The 19,815-nt window shown below is 39.4% G+C and overlaps 1 protein-coding gene across 3 annotated transcripts; it reads left to right on the forward strand.

Annotated features, from left to right (window-relative positions):
* The first annotated feature begins 2,462 nt into the window (after positions 1 to 2,462).
* On the forward strand, positions 2,463 to 19,509 carry SMPD4 (sphingomyelin phosphodiesterase 4). 3 transcript variants are annotated; one of them, XM_040577689.1, is made up of 19 exons: positions 2,463 to 2,628; positions 2,794 to 2,880; positions 3,383 to 3,525; positions 3,671 to 3,746; positions 4,600 to 4,690; positions 5,314 to 5,366; positions 5,934 to 6,085; positions 7,198 to 7,330; positions 7,954 to 8,025; positions 11,432 to 11,521; positions 14,020 to 14,165; positions 14,577 to 14,667; positions 15,167 to 15,267; positions 15,564 to 15,727; positions 16,387 to 16,592; positions 17,137 to 17,370; positions 18,074 to 18,205; positions 18,371 to 18,499; positions 18,980 to 19,509. In XM_040577689.1, the coding sequence occupies exons 1-19, from the start codon at positions 2,590 to 2,592 to the stop codon at positions 19,304 to 19,306; spliced, it is 2,466 nt and encodes an 821-aa protein (XP_040433623.1). In that variant the 5' UTR covers positions 2,463 to 2,589; the 3' UTR covers positions 19,307 to 19,509. The 3 variants fall into 3 exon arrangements, with proteins under 3 accessions (XP_040433623.1, XP_040433622.1, XP_040433624.1); XM_040577688.1 differs by having other exon boundaries at positions 2,464 to 2,628; positions 4,600 to 4,708; XM_040577690.1 differs by lacking the exon at positions 11,432 to 11,521 and having other exon boundaries at positions 2,464 to 2,628; positions 4,600 to 4,708.
* The last annotated feature ends 306 nt before the right edge of the window (positions 19,510 to 19,815 follow it).

The following is a 19,815-nucleotide window of genomic DNA, read 5'->3' on the forward strand; positions in this document are numbered from 1 at the left end:
ATAAAAAAGTCCTTCTTGTTGCTGTGGCTTAAAGACAGCTATAATTTGGGAGAAAAGGGATAAGGAAAAGTAGATAAATGGCATATCAGCAGGCGGCATAACTTTTCTGGACATCAGTCTCTCCTTCTACAGAATGTGAAAATACACGTACACAGTCCTCAGATGAACATTTAAAAATGCTCTAAGAGTGATAACAGGCCTATACTGTTGATTTCAGTAGGCTCAAGAACAGACCTGTAAATATTAATAGGCCATTGTTCCATGGTCCTCCTCAGCAGTTCCCATAGTTATCAAAATCATCAGATAAATTTCTCCCTTGCAGCTATTTTATTAACTTAATTGCAGGGGTGTTACTGAGCTATTCCTACAAAGCACCTCCAGTGTTCTATTTCCACTTATTCACGCAATCAGTTATTTCTGGTTGTTTTCCTTCTCTAATTCTATCACGCACTGAAAAGACATCAGGCCTACTGTTTCCTTAACTTCTGGCAATCATAGCCATCACTTTTATTGCTAAATACATTGCAGCAGCTTTGCCATTAAGCCACAATAGCTTTTTCCAGAGCTAAAATAGCTCTTTATCCCCACCTGGAGGAGGGACCTTTCAAAGAAAAGCGTTCATTCACCATTATCAACAGTTTTCATCCGCAAATACTCTTTTAAAGCGCAGCCAGTATCCCATCCAGGCCACGCATTTCAAATGTGCATACACATCACAGTAAACACAGCTCAAACAGCTCTTTTTAACCACACTTCTGCACTGGTCAAAGTCTTCTGTCATTCATGTTACTAACTCACTACATGCAAAATATTGAACTTTTTTAAAAAATAAAAATAAAACTTACATAATATAAAGAAGGAAAGGAATAAGCAAGTAAATTCCCTGGCAGAATTCCATGTGGAGCTGTCAGAAAAGCTGCTGTCTTTTCTGTAGTGAAGGAACCAGATTGCTCTACTACCACTGGAGCTCCTGCCTTTGCTTCTTTTACCTTCATTTAAGATCAAAAAGCAGTTTCCAGACCCAGTTTGGGAAAAGCAGGTGGGACTGGGAGCACATGCCAACACCAAGCAATAACATACCATTTTTAATTTTGATCCTGTAAGCATTTATGTAAACATTGAATCATTTCTCACTTGTGAATAACCCTATTGAACTTGATGAATAAAGGCTGGGTGAGAGCTGATATTATAAAAGGAATTCCTCTATTCTTCTCCCTAACACAATTTTTACACTTTTTTTTTTCAATTTTAATGAAAATGATGGAGCGTAAGGGCATGTCATCTTGTTTGACCTCCTACACAACCTAAAACCAAACATTTCACTCAACTATTCCTGCATCTCGCAAAAAATACAGTCAAAACAATCATGCAAATCTGCATTTTACCCGCACTGATCTTTTTTTGACAAAACTTGTCAATCTTATCACAAACAAAGCAAACTTCTCTGAGCAGGATTATTTTCTGTAATCGTGCTTACTGATGTTAATTATATAGCTGACTTCGGTATTTCAGACAATTCATCATTATTTTTTAGACATTTGGCTGGAATTTCCTCTCTAAATACTGGCTAAACATGAGTATTCCTCTGGTTTTCTGGAATTTCCCTGAAATTCCCATTTCTTTTGGAAAACGAACAGTAGAGCGTTTCTCTATCCATCCAGTTTTCTGGCACACAAATTACTTGTGCTTTGCAATTAAAGATATCATCTTGCTTCCTTTTAAACATGAATTATAAACAGGTACCAAACTCTCTTCTGAACTTATAGCAATTTTAGCTTCACCTTGTCTACCTAACAGTGGGATATTACCAGCAGAAAGATTTCTTTTTTCTCTCAGTATACTCTGAAAAATGATTTTCCATATGTCTCACCATCTATCCTTTCCTGGTGACTCCAGCTTCCCTCAGCAACTCTCTTAACTTGAAAGGTGCAATTACTGCTTCCCACAGCTCAACTGATGGGTGCTGCTCTCATTTCTGTTGGGGTTTCACAGCATAGCTACCTCCTTTTCTGGTGTAGCTTTCAGGCCACTTAATATAGTCCGTTTTATTTAAGAACTCCAAGTTTTCTGTCACAGTGTTCTCATATTCTTCCTCTAATACACTCTGTTTTTAAATTGCCCCCAGTTTGGAGGAAAGCTGTCCTTTTGAACACTGGGGAGACACACACATCTGATCAGCGAGGTCTCTCTGCTTTGTCCAGGCCGCACGCACCTTGCTCACAAGACTCCCTACAAATACCAGTATCTGAGCAAACGCTGGACTCAGCTTGGAGTCCAACGAGCCCCAGACTCCAAGTAATTAACGTCTGACTGCAGTTAGCCTGGGGCCACGGTTACATCTTAGCACCTCTTTCCCCTCAGGCCAACGCAAGGAACACAATAGCTCCCCCCCCTCCCTCAGCGCAGCCGCCATTTTAGGTATGGAAGCCTCCGGCCCATCGCCATGGCAACCTGCAGTCCCCCCGCCCCGGTAGGGGAGGCGTGACAAAGATGGCGTCACCGCCGTGCGCCGCCCGGGAGCGGTGACGCTGAGGAGAGGCGGGAGGGAGCGGGAGGGAGGCACGGCACCGGACCGCACCGAACCGCACCATGGCTGGCCCGCACCTGCAGCAGCCCAGCTTCCTGCTGGTGGGTCGGGGCCGGGGTTGCGGTTGAGGGGCCAGCCACGTGTGGTCGGCACCGCTGATTAAACGTTTATCGGCGGTGTTACCTCAGGGATACCGGGTGGCACGGGCTCGGGAAGCGTTGTCCCTTGCGGCACCGTGCCCTGATTCCCCGTGTGATTTCCGACAGGCCACGCTGAAGGCGGACTGTGTGAACAAGCCCTTCGCGCAGAGGTGCCACGATCTGGAGACGGTGATCGAGGAGTTCCCTGCCAAGGTGAGCGGCCACCGCCTGCCCGCACCCCCGCCGGCGGTGTGCCACCGGCCTTGCTCCTGCTCCTCTTGCCGACAGCTTTGAGGCCCTCTGGCGAAACAGTGGGAATCCGGTATTTCCGAGAATTAAAAACAAAAACCAACTTTTCCAGTCACTAAAAGGTTGTTTCAGCCGACTGCACTTTTATAGCTTTCAGCCTTCGTTATGGGGGGAACTAATGTTTACGATATAACAAATAATTGCATGTGATACTGATCAATATTGTGGCATCCTGAGTTAGATCAGGAGTCAAGACAGAATTCCTGTAATTGCTGTAACATAATAAATTACTTTGAATGGAAGCTCTGCCCAGATAGTGATAATCTAGAAACAGTAATAACTGATCCTGTTAACTAATGTCCTGTTAACGCCTGGCAGACTATCTGTGTGCACTCTGGAACCTACAAGAGAGATTGTTCAAGTAAGGAAGCATACACATTAACTATTGGTGTCTGTTTCCCTAAAGGAACTACACAGCATCTTCCCATGGTTGGTGGAGAGCATTTTTGGTAGCCTGGATGGCATTATCGTAGGCTGGAATCTTCGCTGTTTGCAAGGAAGAACAAATCCTACTGAATATTCTGTGGCTTTGGATTTCCTGGACCCCAGGTAAACTCATGCATTTCAGTACAGAAAAAGGTCTGGTGAATGAATAACCAGCACTTAACTTTTCTCCGTTACTGCAAACATAATTACAATAGTGAGACAGAAGAGGGTACTTACTGTGGATTTTCTTTCCAATGCTTGTTTGCAGTGGTCCAATGATGAAGCTGGTATACAAACTCCAAGCAGAAGAGTACAGATATGATTTCCCAGTCTCATATCTTCCAGTGAGTAACTGAAAAAATTGTAAGAAGAGAATGCAGTTCGTTTTGCAGCTCTTGGATGGAACATTGCACACGCTTTATACACAGTGTTTAATATAGGCCACGTTTATAGCCTTAGTACTCCAGTTTTAGAGCATACCTGTCTCCTTAAATGGTTGCCTGGGGAGGAGAATTCCCAACCATAAACTGTAGGAGATGATGGCTGTCTGCAGCTAGATATTTGTGCTGTTCAGACAGGAAAGGTGCATTGTGATTCTAATCCTGTCCCCAGAGAAAGTGGTGTACCAGAGTTGTGGAATTGAAAATAGTTTTCCAAGCTCAACAGGGAACAGTGAGTTCTCTGGCAGCACTTTAGCCCATGTGTTTGAAGGCCAACTACTGTCCTGGATATGAAATACAACACTTAACAACTATACAAAAATGTTTATCTACAGAGTTGTTTCACTGTATTTCTTCTATTTTAACCACTTATCTGTTATCTAGAAATTGATCTAGATATTTCTACAGCCTTTAAGAAAAGGAAACATCAGTTAAGTATTCAGCAATTGCCAGTCCACAGTTTAGTTACCCTAACAAAGCTGTCACACAGACACCAGTCTCCCGCTGCTCCCACTACAACTGGAAGAGAGTCTTTGTGAAGACTTTTTATCTTGCATTGAAATACTTGTTTTCTGTGAAAAATTTGGTAGTTATCTAAAGAGCATGGATTTGCACAAGGAAATACTGCAATGCAGTAAAATCCCACTGAGCTGAATATTGACATGCTCCTGGAATGCAGCAGAGCTTCACAATCTGAAAACATATACTGTGAGTATGCTGACTAGCCTGGCTGATACTTTATTACTCTGTCTTTCAGGGTCCTGTGAAGGCTTCAATACAAGAGCAAGTCCTACCAGAATGCTCTCTATACCACAATAAAGTCCAGTTTCCTTCATCTGGTGGCTTAGGTTTGAATTTGGCTCTTAGTATCCTTTCAGCAGTTGGATGTTTAATTCCTTTTAATTGTCTAAAATTGGGATATTACAAAGTAATTGTTATGTGTTTAGTATATGTCTATGGTAAATTGCTGTCGTGCTGAAAAGTTTGGACAAGTCAGACATGTTTAGAAGCCAATGAAAAATAAATTTGTCCTCTTCGTATAAACCTTTAGGGAAATTCTGGCCTAATTCAAGTCAAAAACAAAAGTCCAGTGACTTTACTAGGGCCTGTATTTCACAATTTTCATTTTTGTAACTACTCTTACTTTATGTAATAGCATAGAAAAAGCTAAAAGGCACATTAAATTTGTAGCTTGCATGCTTGTTAGAAGCCAGCTAGCTGCAGTGCACTGGTTTCAGTTAGTCAAACATGCTACGAAGACTAATGCAAACACATCTTGCCGCATAGAGAAAACTTAATTTACTAGTATGTTGAAGTCAGTTGGAAAACAAGAAGTCAAAGCTGAATTTGCTGTTAAGTCCCTAACAAATCAATTTACCCCTGACAAAATAAACTTAACATCCAGACAGCATCTCCAGCTATCTAACAGCTGTACCTGTTTTTTATCTAATCCTTGACTCTATTCTTCCAGATCCATTTGAATATTACATGTTTTATTTTGCAATTAGTTTAATTACACAGAAGGTAAGTACCTGTCACAATTTTTCCCTTAAAATAGCCTAAGCCTGTCTTCGCAATGCTTTAAGAGCCTTCTGAGATGCTGTCCAGCTAAATTAAATTCTAAAAGTACAGATAGAACTATTGTTGTTACTGCTTTGGTTCAGTTCTCAAGGAGATGATGTAAGATTGGGTGATAGACAAAATACTTAAATGCACAAGCAAGCAGTCTGTCCAACAAGCAGTTGTCCAACATACAAACAGGGAGCATGCAGTGGCCTCCCAATGGGTTTCCTGCCCCTTCCTCCACTAACACCATTTATACAGTCAAAATCACAGCAGTGTGCTGTGGTGTTTGGTTATTTGGTTCCTTTTCCTGTTAGCTGAGCCACTTGCAATGCACTCTTCTCATACTTCATTACATTCACAGCAACAGTTCCTATACAACTAGTTGCTTTAACTTTGCTCCATAGTGTCTTTGTTGGGCTTCTGCTTATTTAAGCTAAATGGATAAGGCTGTGTAGCAGATGCTTACTTTAAGTCACTGCTAGGAACAGCACATAACTCCAAGCATAACCTGTGTGTCTGTTTCAGAACTCACCCATCGCCCATCATATCAGCCCTTCCAACAGTGCTTACTTCATCTTGGTGGACACGTACCTGAAGTGTTTTCTACCCACAGAAGGAAGTGTCCTTCCTCCACCTTCTTCAAATCCTGGTGGAGCCATCCCTTCCCCGACTCCCAGGTAATGACTACAGTGCCAGAGGCAGAATTGGGGAGTACTCCTTTTAAAATATGGCTTGTTGGAACTAAATTTCTAACAGGAAGAGAACACCTCTACTCTATCATCACTATGTATTTATTACAGAATTACAGAAATAAAAATATATATAAATTATATATTTGTTCCAGGGAGACCTCCTTGCAGCTTTTCAATACTTAAAGGGGGCTTATAAAAAAAAAAAAGATGGAGAGCAAATTTTTTGCTCGGGCAGATAATGATAGGACAAGGGGGAATGGTTTTAAACTGAAAGAGGGGAGATTTAGATTAGAGGTTAGGAGGAAATTCGTCACTCAGAGGGCAGTGAGGCACAGGATCAGGTTACCCAGAGAGGTTATGGATATCCCATCTCTGGAAGTGTTCAAGACCAAGGCCGGGTGAGACCCTAGGCAGCCTGATCTCATGGGTGGCATCCCTGTCTATGGCAAGGGGATAGGAACTAGATGGTCTTTAAGGTCCCTTCCAGCCCAAGCCATTCTATGATTCTGTGATATATTCACTCTATTTTAACATAGAGGTTTCATTTGAAAGTCTGAAATGTATCTGTCATTGGAACAGAAAAGGTATGTGCAAGCAACAAAAAATCAGCTGATCGATTCCAGTTGTATCTATAACTTCCCAATATAAAAAGCTGGGACATATTAATTATAAAATCATATAATGAGATCACTACGTTTGGGGTATTATCAATGTTGGCAGTTTTATACTAACAAAAAAAATATAGAGTAGTAATATCTTTTATAATTGCATTTTGAATACATTTCATGAATACGAAAGGAAAAGGGAAAAAACATACAATTGCAGAAAGTAAAAAAAAAAAAAAGTGTTACTGAACATAACATAAGGTCTGGGTCAAGCTGGTTCAATGCAGTATAAATAATGATGTGCTTTGTTTTTTAAATTAAAATGACTAATAATTACATTTTGAAATTCTGCAAGATGCTGTATTATCAACTACGCAGTTTTACTTCTTAACAATTCTTTCCCAGTTTACAAACCAGTGATCAAAAGCAATGATACATCTCCCTGTACTGAGGCTTAATGACTTCAGTACTTCTATTAATTTGTCATTAAAGGTCTCCAGCAGTGCCTTTCACTTCCTATGGCATGCACCACACCAGCTTGCTGAAACGGCACATTGCCCATCAGCCTTCTGTCAATGCTGACCCTGCTTCCCAGGAGATCTGGAGATCAGAAACACTGCTTCAAGTAAGTTGGATTTAGGGCAGGAGGAAAAAACACATTTATTGTTGCTGAGGGATGTCTTCTTTTTAAAACAGAGTTATTCTGTTTTGCTTTAGCTTGTATGTAGAACTGAGCAGTGCAGCTGTTATTTTCTGTTAGTGAAACAAAGTAGTACTGTTAAACTGTTAAGTTGTAATATAGAAAGGCACTTCATATCTTTTTGTTAGACTGAATACCCAACAATCAGTCTCTACTGTTTAGAAAATTATCTGGAAAAAATTACGCAAACATTTTTTTTAAAAAAATCTTACATCAATTCTATGCTCTAAGCAAAGGGCAAAAGCAGAAAAGTTGCTTCTGTTCACCATCAGGGGTGGAAAGGAGAATCTGGACTTAACAATTGTTCTCAAACAAGTTCCTACTGTTTTGCTGAACTGAATTACTGATGTGTTAGCACCTCTAAAGTGTGCCTCGATATTTGCTTCGATATGATGATAACCTGAGACATCTCTGAATAGGTGCCTGTCTATTTACAAATACAGCTTAGTTTTCAAATTAGATACTGTGGTTTTCTTTATGTTGTTTGTAACTGACGTGACCTGGATTATTTCTTTTTTCCCTTAGCTCAGAAAATATTTCTTTTGCAGATATTTGTTGAAATGTGGCTTCATCATTATTCACTGGAAATGTATCAGAAAATGCAGTCCCCTCATGTCAAGGTAACAGCTTGTACTTTATTCATGAACATCACCTGGTGGTTGACTTCTTATCTTGGGGTAAAATCTCCTGTTCTATGGAGAGGTGTTGTTTTTTTTGGTATATTGTTCAAAGGAAAGAAAGAACTTGTCAAAGCATCTGTGTCAGTGTGTCAAAACTGCTAGTCTCCAGTTACGGAAAATGTTGTGAGTAAGTGTGTCATCCAGACTTGCCTTCATTGCAGAACTTGTGTTGTTGGTTTTTCGTTTTTTGTTTTTCTTTAAAGATGAGTTTGTGGGATGGTCACAACAATCAAAGCACTAGTGGAAATATCCCACTATAATACCATATTAAATCCCACTGGGGCATCAAAGCTACTAAATTAATTCAAAATTGATGTCCAGCAGTAATAGCACTTCAATGTTCCTGAAATACACGAGTTATTTCTAAAATCTGTAACCATTTTATAGCATAAAGCTAAATGCAAAAGGGAAATAAAACTGAATGACAGTTTAGTAATAAGTGAATAAACGGTTTTTGTTATTTTGTATTCCAAAACAGGCTTTTCACCATAAAATGGTGTCAGAAGCAGCTCTGTAGTTACAGAGTTCAGAACATCTTGCAAGTTTTTGCTCTTATAGTGCACCGTTTTAAGCAGTTTGTCATGGCCTGTCCAGTAAAGCTATTGTATGTGAAAACTAAGTGCTGGGGAGGCTAACATTAGGCACTATAAATGCAACAGGAATTTGAAGGAGAAAATTTTGATCCTCAGAATTTCCTCTTGAGGTGTAGTGGAACTTTTATAGAAGGGGAAAAATGTAAAAGCTACACAGGATTTACTCCTGTGTGAAACATGCAGGTTGATCAACTGAGAAATTCTAATCTTCCACTTCACCAGGCAATAAAATAACAAACACATGTTTTGCTGGAGAAGAGCTGAAGTGCAATGGGTTGTGTCTTTTATTTTTAAAGTTAAGGTCAAACTGCAAACTCTTATTAATGTTGCAAAGTCTCCACTTGAGACCCCCAGCAGCATGGCTATGCACTGGTGATGGGAAGGCTTTGCTTGAAGTACCTTTTGTCTGTCTGTCTGTCTAGTCTCTGTGCATCAAGCGCTGTGCTTAAGCCAGAAATGATGATTGCTTTAAACTTCTCTCCTCTGTTCACCCTCTGTATTTCAGATGTTCTCTTTATTAGGAAGCAACAATTTAGACAGCAACTCTGATGGTGGAGTAGGGACTTGGAGGAGCTTAAAGTTTTCTAAAAATCATCACTTTGTGCTCCTCTGCGAGGTGTGTTAAACCACAAGTGGAGGCCACAACTACATGATATTTTACTTTCATCCCTTACGGGAAGCAATTGTGGACATTAATTTAAAAAAAATAAACAAAAAAAAAAGCAGGGTCTTCACTCTTTAGGGCTTTAAACACCTGAATAAGGGACTGTAATTCCCCATGACATCCAAAAATGGACAAAGGACCCCTCTTGCAGGACTGAGGAAAGTTTCCAGTTGGAATGTTCATAAGTCAGTGCTACTTAAAAGTTTTGTACGTTGGTTTCAGGATAATAGCTTGTTTCCATAGTTCCTCAAATGAGGAAGGAAAACACACAGAAATACAAGTTTTGTTTTAACATAAGGGTTAAAGGGTTCGAGTGGAAATCCAAGAACACCCTAAACCTTGTTCTTAAAATGATTAATAATTATGCAGACTCACTTGATGCCACTTAGCCTTCTGTGTGGTTGGGAGGGGCAATTAGTGACTACTGATCCCTGGATCTGGGACCTGTTTCACTATTAGTGACTTGAAATGGTTACACACCTGTATTGGAGGGTGGTGTGGGGTTCCACAGAACTTGTTCTTTCTTTGTCCAGCAGCCAGACTTGTTTGCATTGATGGGCCAAGTCAAATCCCAGATATCCAACTTCTTCCCATGAAGTGCCTCAAGGAATGATAGGTTCTTCTTAAACTTGTCACCTCATCACAGACGTCTCTTCATAAGTAGAAGGGAGGGAATGAATAGTAAAGAATCCCTCTTGAGAAGATACACTTTCTTTTCTACTTTCCTGCTTTGAATTCTTTCTGTGTCTGGTGGGAACGTAGGCTGTCACTATTTGTTATGCTGAGTTTCACTGCTTTCTCCATTAATTCAACTGTTTCCCTGTTCTTTTACATTCTCTATTCACTTTCTCCTCAGATGTTCCAGAGCCCAAGCGTGCAGCATCTCTTTTCCTATTCCATTCTGCTGTAATCACACTGAACTCTTAAAAAGAGATTGACACTTTATGTAATGCTTCCTGACCTTCCAATGCCAAGTGCCACAGACCCCAGCACTGCATGTGGAACACCTATTAGACAACAGGTTCCTGCTGTTGATTATGCAGTGAATGATGTGTTTGAACTGTCAAGGAGCTTACAGTAACAATTCTACCACTCCTAGAAAAGTATAAAACCAAAAGATACCAAACTGGCACCAGAAGAAATTGAATAGGGGCTGATCAATGATAGCAGAGGTGTGATCTGGAGAGTTAGTTTAGCTGCCTAACAGTAGTCATTGGGATCTGTGTAGTGTACATTTTGTTTTATGTTTTTTTCATAATTTCATACATGCGTGTCACTGTCGCTACAGTATCCTGTTCACCATCACATTGACCAAAAAATACTCTTTACCGTACCAAGAAGGGGTCTGGCAGAGGCTTGCAGGGATTTCAGCGTTAAAAGCTAGATGCCTTTGCATCAGCATACAACGCACTGTATGTTGGGTTTGCCATTTATCTTTTTAGACCCCTCATGTTTCCCTAACAGTAGAAGCAATTTCTCCTAAGGAAATTTGCGAGACCTGCAGCCCTCACAGATAGCCTAGAAGTAGAAGCAGAGGACTGACAATTTCTCTGAACTGGAAGCTTACTGGACAGGCTCACAGTGATTATAAAAAGCCAACCTTTTCCTCTTCTTGATCTTTGGGAAGAAGAAAACGTTAATTTCAGTTTCTTCCCAGTATACAAACCCTGCTTCTCCACTGATGACAAAGCTTTCAAACTCAGTTTGGATCAGTTGTTCCTCCAGACCTGATGTACGTCTGTCCGTAGTTTTTTTGGCAAAAGCTCCATATCCCCTACCACTATTTGCTCTGAGGCTCTTTGTGCAAAAATACAGCCCACAGCTGCAAGTTCTTTGACCCCTGCTCCCACTTGCATTTGCAAGTTGATAAACGGTATGAAACATTGTGAAATCACGCTAATGAACACCAAAAAGAAGAGGATACTGTGGCTGCAGTTGTTACTGTGATATGTTGTCTGTGACTGTAGTTGTGATGCTCATTTTTTTCCCCCCACCCTTCTTCCTTGGGCTCATTCTCACTTTTTTTTTCTCTTGCTCTCTTCTCTCCTTTTTTCCCTCCCCCCTTCCTTTTTTGTTTCTGTTGTCTCAGCTGGAGGTTCTCCACTACCGACTCAGTATCTCCAGTAAACACCACGGTAGTCCTGCCCAATCCAGCTACCAGGCCCTCCACGCATACCAAGTATTATCATCTTTTCATTTTGTTTCCTTTTTAAAAATCTTGTTCCGTCTTATAATCTGCAAAGTGTATTGGTGCTAGCAGAAAAAGCTGCTATACAGATAAAATGTGGTTTTACAACTTGAGTACACCACATTGAGATTTACTAAATTTTTAGTGAAAGCAGGTAGCGAGGGGTACTACCAAAGGTCATGGAGAAAACAGTTAAAGTCTAGCATATTATTAGGACTAATTGGAAACTCAGTTTTTAGAGATGCATTCTTGTAATGCATTGTAGAAGGAGGTTTGTTATCAGCTATGCTAACATCTTTTGATGCCTGAGCTGCCCTCACTGCTGACATATTTCTGCCCTTCACAAGCCAATCATTTAAGCAAATTTTGTGTGGAAGAGAAGTTCAGAATTTGCATGGCTGTTAGCTAAAATGAAGGTAGGTAACGTCTAGTTTATTTGGCCAGTGAAATACCATTGGATAGTGCCAAATTTGTAGTAGCATTTGCAAAATGATACACATGGTACACTTGCAGATTGTTCAGGAAATGTGCATGTAAAAACATTCCTGTTGGAACAGATTGTTGATTCCTCTTTCCTTACTCCAGCTCTTTATTCATTGGGTTTTCATTTTGGGAAAGGGGAGGGCTAATCGTATACAGTATAAAGCTCTTACTATACTATAAAGCTCTTTAGCACTATAATGAATTTTCCTGCTGTTAAATCCTTTATTTTTGTATTAAGTACTATGAAATCTCAAGGTACTACTTAAAAAGGAAAACAGGAACTAATACTTGGCTTTAAGTCTTTTTTTTTAACTATTATATTTATCTAACTAACGTGTTAAGAAAAGCATATATACATCCTGTAAGCTAAGGTTTGACAACAAAAACAGTTGTGAGGAACAATACTTTTAAAACAGTAACATTCGTCATGTTGCTGATTCTGACTAGGAGGAAGTAAGAACTCGTATGTAGAGAAACTACTAGTGTGATCTGAAACCATGCATTGAAATGGTGGTTTTGCAAGTTCCAAAGGCACCTTCAAGGGGAGTCTAGAATTTTTAGAAAGTGACACCCGTTCAAGGCCTATAGCAGGGTACTAAAATCTAATTACTTTTAGAGATCTTTATCTAAGCTCAGTAGGACCAGAAAATATGCTTACTTAACCGGGAGCTGGTACCTACAAGACCTGCATTAGAACCGGTAACATGTTATCTGCTCCCTTAGAGAAGACTCAGATCTACCATATTAAGAGGTCTGTCATCATGCCTTGAATCTTTTCCTGGAGTGAGCTTTACAGCGTAGTAAAACCTTCAGAAAAAAGTCTGACCTGATGAGGAATGTAGAAAGACATCTGCTTTGCCTCAAGCATTGCAGACAAAAAGGACATGGACCCATATACAATATAGTTTATATATACATGTGTATATAGAACCATAGCAGTGAAATTACTGCTGAATTCAAGAAGCAGAGGCTTTTAGTATAAAACACCTGCCAGTCCCCTACAGTCATATTCAAAATCTTACCTCAGCATAGCTTCATTGTGGCATCCTGGAAATACCTTGCAGCGACTGTCTAATACACTCTTCCAGCATCATCCATTATACTTGCAGCTGTAACTTTAGTTTCATCTACACTCCTCTTGACTTTGTATAAATGAGAGCTGTGAGATTTAGAATACAAATGGTATCTTACAAACCACCTTCAGTAGCGGATTGAGGTTAGTTCACTACTCCTAAAGCAGATTACAGTAGCAAAGGAGTTAGTGCTTTGTCCCTAGGCAGTGCAGCAGACGAGCTCTAGGGTTGAGCACCCACCCAGAAGAACTAGTTCCTTTTTTTTTTTTTTTAAACCTCATTCATCTTGCTGCTATATCATACACTCAGTCATGTTAGCAATATCATGTGGCTCACCATCACTCTTTGTGCTATTTCCGCCTGGGCTACTTCTACCTATAACAATGCTAGAAGTAGCAGAATCATGCAGGACTTGAAGCAGTTCATATTCTTACTGTAACTCTTCTATGATTATCCTTTCTTATAAGACAGATGAGTAATAGCATAGGAAGGAGAGCTCTTAGGAAAGTCAGCCAAGAGCATAACAAAGAATTTGTTGTGCTGTTTGCAGCAGTGAACTTATAACCATAATGAACAGCTGAATCCTTTTTTCAGACGGGCTAAGTTGAAATCTATGCATTCTGTTCTGTTATGCTCACCCATAGAGAATGCTGGCTCGAAATTCAATGCCCAAAGATACTGTAGATACTTCTTACAATCACATCAAAAATACTTATTTGTTTCTTAGTGAACCACCGATCGCAGAAGATTGATGCAGTTTGTCCTAGGGAGCAAGTCTGTCTAAAGTAACCTGGCACCAAACTACACCGAAGAGCCTGCAAGAGAGAGTATTTCTTGTGTTTGAATTTTTGATCTGAAAATTTAATTTTCCTGAATTATCTCCTGGAGAATTAGCATATAATACTATCTTCCTGTCTTTTGCTTCGAATCTAGGAATCATTTAAACCCACTGAAGAGCATGTGCTAGTGGTAAGACTTCTCGTAAAGCATTTGCATGCTTTCAGCAACAGCTTGAAACCAGAGCCTCTCTCCCCTTCAGCCCACTCCCACACAGCCAGCCCACTGGAGGAGTTTAAAAGGTAAGTACATGAGCAGCCTATCTGTGGAACATATAGATCTTCTGCCTGACAAACTGCTTTCAGTGAGATGTTGAAGTACAGAAGTATATTATTCAGAGTATGTGACAACTAACAAACAACGTTTCTCACATCCATTAGATGGGAGGTCAGCTTCAGAATACAGGTGTCTTGCTGTTGAACTATTTTGGTACAAGTAAAAAAAAAAAAAAAATCCTACCAGAGGATTCTGGTTAAGGTTAATGGGAGAATTTTACAGATGCAGTTGAACTGAAATTCAATGGCCAGAAATAGCTTCAGTTAAGAAAGAACAAGTTTGGGTCAGTCCTTTGTTTATTTGCATTTGTGGAAGGAGACTGGGTAGTTGTTTTTAAGATTTGCTGCTGATTTGACAATATTTGAATCTTTTTGCAGGGTTGTGATTCCTCGGTTTGTCCAGCAGAAACTTTATATCTTTCTGCAACATTGCTTTGGCCACTGGCCCCTGGATGCCTCTTTCAGAGCAGTATGTATCTGCGTATCTTCCTGAGCATATAATCAACAAAACTAGTACTTATTTTTGCTGCTTAGCAGCTTTCTGTTGGTCTTCAAATCTTTTCTTTCTAAAGCAGTGAAATAGTTTATAACACATGCGCATTTAATGTTAGGGAAAGTGTACCAGTTAGACATAAGATGACAAATACATTTTGGTGAGAGTTACTACATGGCATTGGCTTATTTTTCTGACACTGAGAACATTTTTTGATTGAAAAGAAGCAGGTGTTACTCTTAAAGCAGATACATTCTTAGAGGTTCTAACCTAATTAGAGGTCTTACCTAATACAGTATGTCATAAACAGAAGTAATACAGTATTAATGTAGCAAGATCTTGTAAACACTACTTCCTGAAAGCAGGAAAAAAAAACAACAGACTGGGACTTACAGTAGCTAACCAAAAAATACCTTTCCATCTTCCTTTTCAAGAACTATCACTACTCACATGTTTTTCTGTGATTTTTGCTTAGGTTCTTGAGATGTGGTTAAGTTACTTGCAGCCTTGGAGGTATGCTCCTGAAAAGCCACCTCAAACTGCAGAGCTCTTACCTCGCAGTGTGTCTGAGAAATGGTAAGTAGGAAAGCAGCTGTGGGTAATCTGAAACAAGCCTCACGTTATGCAGATCCTGAGTATAACAGCAGGATTTCAGGAAGCAGCCACCAACCTGAATTAGCTTCCTGTACAGGAAAAGAGATGATGTCTCACAATACAAGCTTTTGTTTTGGGAGTATTCTTTTGTCTCAGTGCAAATAGGCGATCTTTCCAGAGATAGTATAAAAACATTCCCTTAATCGCTTCCCAGAAGACAAAATAAATCATGACTGTTTACATAACTGTACTCACAAATCCTGTACTCACTTTTTTAGGGCTGCCTTCATTCAGGAAAACCTACTTATGTACACTAAGCTGTTTGTAGGATTTCTGAACAGAGCTCTTCGAACAGACTTGGTCAGTCCAAAAAATGCGCTCATGGTGTTCCGAGTAGCCAAGGTCTTTGCTCAGCCCAACCTAGCTGAAATGATTCTGAAAGGTAAATGGATATTTTGATATCTCATGCTGTCCTCAATAGCTACACCTTATCTCAGAAGAATTGAATAGATTTACTGTCCCATTTTACATGCCATTTAGCTATTCAAATATTTGCATGTCTTCACTTTTTTGGTTTAATATGTCTACAGTTCACTTGTGGTCACCATCACTTAAATTTCATTCAACAATTTTTCTTTGAAGAATGAAGAACACGCTATTGGGTGTTTACAGTAAAGTTGGCATTTCTTACAATGGCTTTACTTGGTTATTCAGCTCAGGATTAGAATTTTTTATACTTCTAAATGTGTCTATATTTAACGAAAGAGCAGTCAGCTAGTCATGGATGCACTTCAGGATAACTAGCAAGTTCGGGAGAGTCAAGGTTTGACAAGTATCAAAGTCTTAAGTGTCATGATTCCCCAATGCCCTTGTCAGAAACCAATTACAGGCTTAAAATGCTATGTGGTCTGCATTCAAATGCACTCTGATTTAAAATACAAAATATTTTCCGCTCTGTGTGGAGAGGATTAAAATGGAAAAACGACCTATCTACCTAAAAGCAAGTTGCCAAACAGCCTTCAGATGCTTGGCAGCTACGATTTCCCCAGGCAAAAGCTAGAATATTACATAACCATCTTCACTACTCTCTTCAAACTCTAGGAGAACAATTATTCCTGGAGCCAGAACTTGTTATGCCTCATCGTCAACACCGACTTTTTATGACCCCCACACTCTCTGGAAGCTTCTTCTCGTCATGGCCTCCAACTATTACAGATGCCTCATTTAAGGTGAAGAGTCATGTTTACAGCCTGGAAGGACAGGACTTCCAGTATAAACAGATGTTTGGCACAGAAGTTAGGAATCTGGTAAGCAAATTCCTTAAAGTCTTTCTATTTTGACAGGTGTTTTCTCCTAATGCTGATCATCCATATGATAAGGTAGGAATAGAAAACTCCATTCTGCAGTACCATATAGTTAAAAGATCGCTGATGGTGACTTCTGGAATCTGAGAGGTCTTGATCCAGCACAGCTGTAAAAACCTATTTGCTCTTTGCCAAATAAGAAGTTAATTTAAGTGCTTACTACCTTAGAGTAATATATTGCTAGTACTTTATTTCAGATATGTTTACTGTGAACTTCTGATTCAGTGTATTGATCAGTATCCATCAGCCATTCAGATGAAACTAGCATTAGAAAAAAAGCAGCTAAAAAAATAAGCAGAGTTCTTGTTTCTTAAATACTTAAACAGCAATGGGAAATGCAACAAATGGTCCTAGCACAATTCCATGTGAGCTTAAAGAGCAAGTTTGCTGGATTTGCGCTCTCTGCCAAGTGCGAAGGCAGCTTTATCCCCCTACTGATGCTTAGTTGTCCTTTATGCCTCATTAAATTACTTTTTGTTTGTTTTAGGTGTTAAAACTGGCTCAGTTAATTTGTCAGGCACAGCAGACAGCAAAATCTATATCAGACCATTCTGCAGAGACAAGTGCTAGCCACTCCTTCTTTTCATGGTTTAAATTCACACCATCTGAGATGAATGGTTCCTACACAGGCAATGACCTTGATGAAATTGGGCAAGACAGCATCAAAAAAACAGATGAATATTTAGAGAAAGCACTGGAATACTTATGCCAAATCTTTAAGGTATGTAACATCTTTCTAATAACTTCCAATGTGGCAGCATGAATAAGAATCAGGATTCCTCAAATGTACTTCTATTTCTCTCTTGCACTTTGTGAGGTCACAAAGCCATCCAGTGATCCAACTAGAAAACTTTTGTTTTAAACATTTACTTCATCCAAATACTTCAAAACCCATTTCAATATAAATGGAACTAGATGCTCTGAACTTCTAAATATTAAGCACACTTTATTAGACTCTACAGTAGTTTATACCAAAGTTGAGTCTTACATTATGCCTACTCTCACGTTTATAGACAGGCAATGCATGGCTCAAACTCTAAGAAGTCCACTAGCTTCTCAATGTAAAGAACTACAAAAATACAACATACAGTTGTAGCTATAGATGAATGGATGAACTAGATGTTGCCTCTTTCTTCAGTTAAACTTAGAACAGATCGTTTGCCATGCTCACTCATACAGAACTGACTGAGGAGAAGACAGCTGTTTTACAGTTCTCCAGGAGTAAGGAGATATCAAAACACCTCTCTGGGATTTGATAAACACAAATGCGGAGATTTTTTCCTCTTTATTTCTAATGGAGGTGATGTTAAGGCTTTCTTGTGCTGGCTGTCAAAAGTTTCCACTGTTAAGGAGTTTGTGAAGGTACATGAAATAGAAGAAAGTAGATCAAACATATGCTTTAGAAGTGTGTTATTCTTGAGTAGCTGAATGAAGCCCAACTGACCCAGATGATGATGAAGTGTGGGACAGCTCAAGATGAGAATGGAAAAAAGCAGCTTCCAGACTGCATTGAAAGTGAGGATGGCCTCATTCTTACACCCCTTGGCAGGTACCAGGTAAGAGAAGAAAGTTTCCGTATTGCTACCCTAGATTGTTTTTGAGAAAACATGTTACCTTCTACAGCAAGAGAAATGCATTTTTTCTGGGGCTAAGAGAGGCGCCAGTATAAAGGCATTTCAAGGGGGAGCTACAAGATACAGGGTTTATTTTCCTGTTCCTAGATGATAAACGGCTTACGTAGATTTGAGGTACAGTATCAAGGAGATACTGAGCTTCAGCCCATCCGGAGCTATGAAAATGCCACTCTTGTCCGCCTCTTATTCCGTTTATCCTCAGCGCTTAATGAAAGGGTAAGTACAGTACTGACTTTTCATATTTTTCATTGCAAATTCCTGTTCTTTATTGCACGTGCATATATGACATTTGGTTTATTCTTGCACTCCATTATTGTGGGTGTATAATGGCATATACTAATAACAGATAGGTGTATAAATATTTCCTAGTAGCATTACGCCTGCTTCTCTACCTCTAATTCTGCTTTTTCCTACACAGAGTATTTTAAATGTATTCCTTATGCTTGATGAGCAAGGGGAATATTGTTCAGAATATTTCTAAAAAAGAAAAAGCAATCTTTTTCTTCCTATCGGTGTGATATAGGATGGAATTCCACACTTATAAAGAACTGCTTTAGTGTATTTGAAATACTTTTTTAAAATCTCTTATAGTACTCCTATCCCCATTCTATAAAAGAAAATTGTAAAAATAAGTTAGACTTACTTTATAATGTTAGTTGCAGTAGAATACTAATGTTTAAACTTTTCTTACCTCAGTTTGCTGATCAGATGGATGTGCTTTGCTCCAGGGAAGATTTTGTTGGCAGATTTTGTCGCTATCATCTTACCAACCCCCACATCATACAGAAAATCAGGTATAGTCCTGTGCTGAAGGACAGAACAAACCAGAACTGGGGACCAAGAATCAGTCTGAGATTTCTGGCTAGCTACAGGACTCTCATTTCCTTGCTAATGATGTACTTCATCGCATCCTGGTTTTACATTGGGCCAGTGGGTTGCACATTCATTATCCTGTTGGGCTATTTTCTTTATGCTGTAATAATGACTTTCTTCTATGAAGGATGGAAACCACATGAACACTAATTTCCTTCTCTCAGCTTATACTTGTAAAATAAATATTCTAAGGATAACCATCCTGGGATATTCAAAGAGTAAAATGTTTGAATTATCAGATCTTCTTAAAAGTATTTTTTAATACTAAAGTCAGCTGAGTTTTTAAACAATTGTGGTTGTGTGGAATAATCAATGTAAATTTTATTTTTATAAAAGCTTTCCTATGCTATTGAGTGAATGTGACTTTTTTTTAGGGTGGGAAGAATGAGCCATCACACTGAGAACAAAGGTCCAGTTTCTTTTTCATTATGAATGCTAGATATTTTAAAGTCATTGTTATCTCATACGTCATCTATTAATGCAATCCCTGTTGTAGAGACATGGCCTAAACTCTGTTGGTCTGAAGGATAGCATTTATTTGGCTGCACTGCACAGAACTCCATGTATTTAGTAAGTTGCCCAGATGTGACTCACCTTATTCCATGCCATCTTACAGCATCTACAGGATTCCATCCTTCAGCTTAACCTGTACACAGGTT

This window comes from Cygnus olor, chromosome 17 (assembly GCF_009769625.2).
Source record: "Cygnus olor isolate bCygOlo1 chromosome 17, bCygOlo1.pri.v2, whole genome shotgun sequence".
Lineage (NCBI taxonomy): Eukaryota > Metazoa > Chordata > Aves > Anseriformes > Anatidae > Cygnus > Cygnus olor.

Coding starts and splice junctions, on each gene's coding strand:
- SMPD4 (XM_040577688.1), top strand. CDS start 2,590: ATGGCTGGCCCGCACCTGCAGCAGCCCAGCTTCCTGCTG. Junction 2,629..2,793: donor AGCAGCCCAGCTTCCTGCTG/GTGGGTCGGGGC, acceptor GATTTCCGACAG/GCCACGCTGAAGGCGGACTG. Junction 18,206..18,370: donor CACCCCTTGGCAGGTACCAG/GTAAGAGAAGAA, acceptor TCCTGTTCCTAG/ATGATAAACGGCTTACGTAG.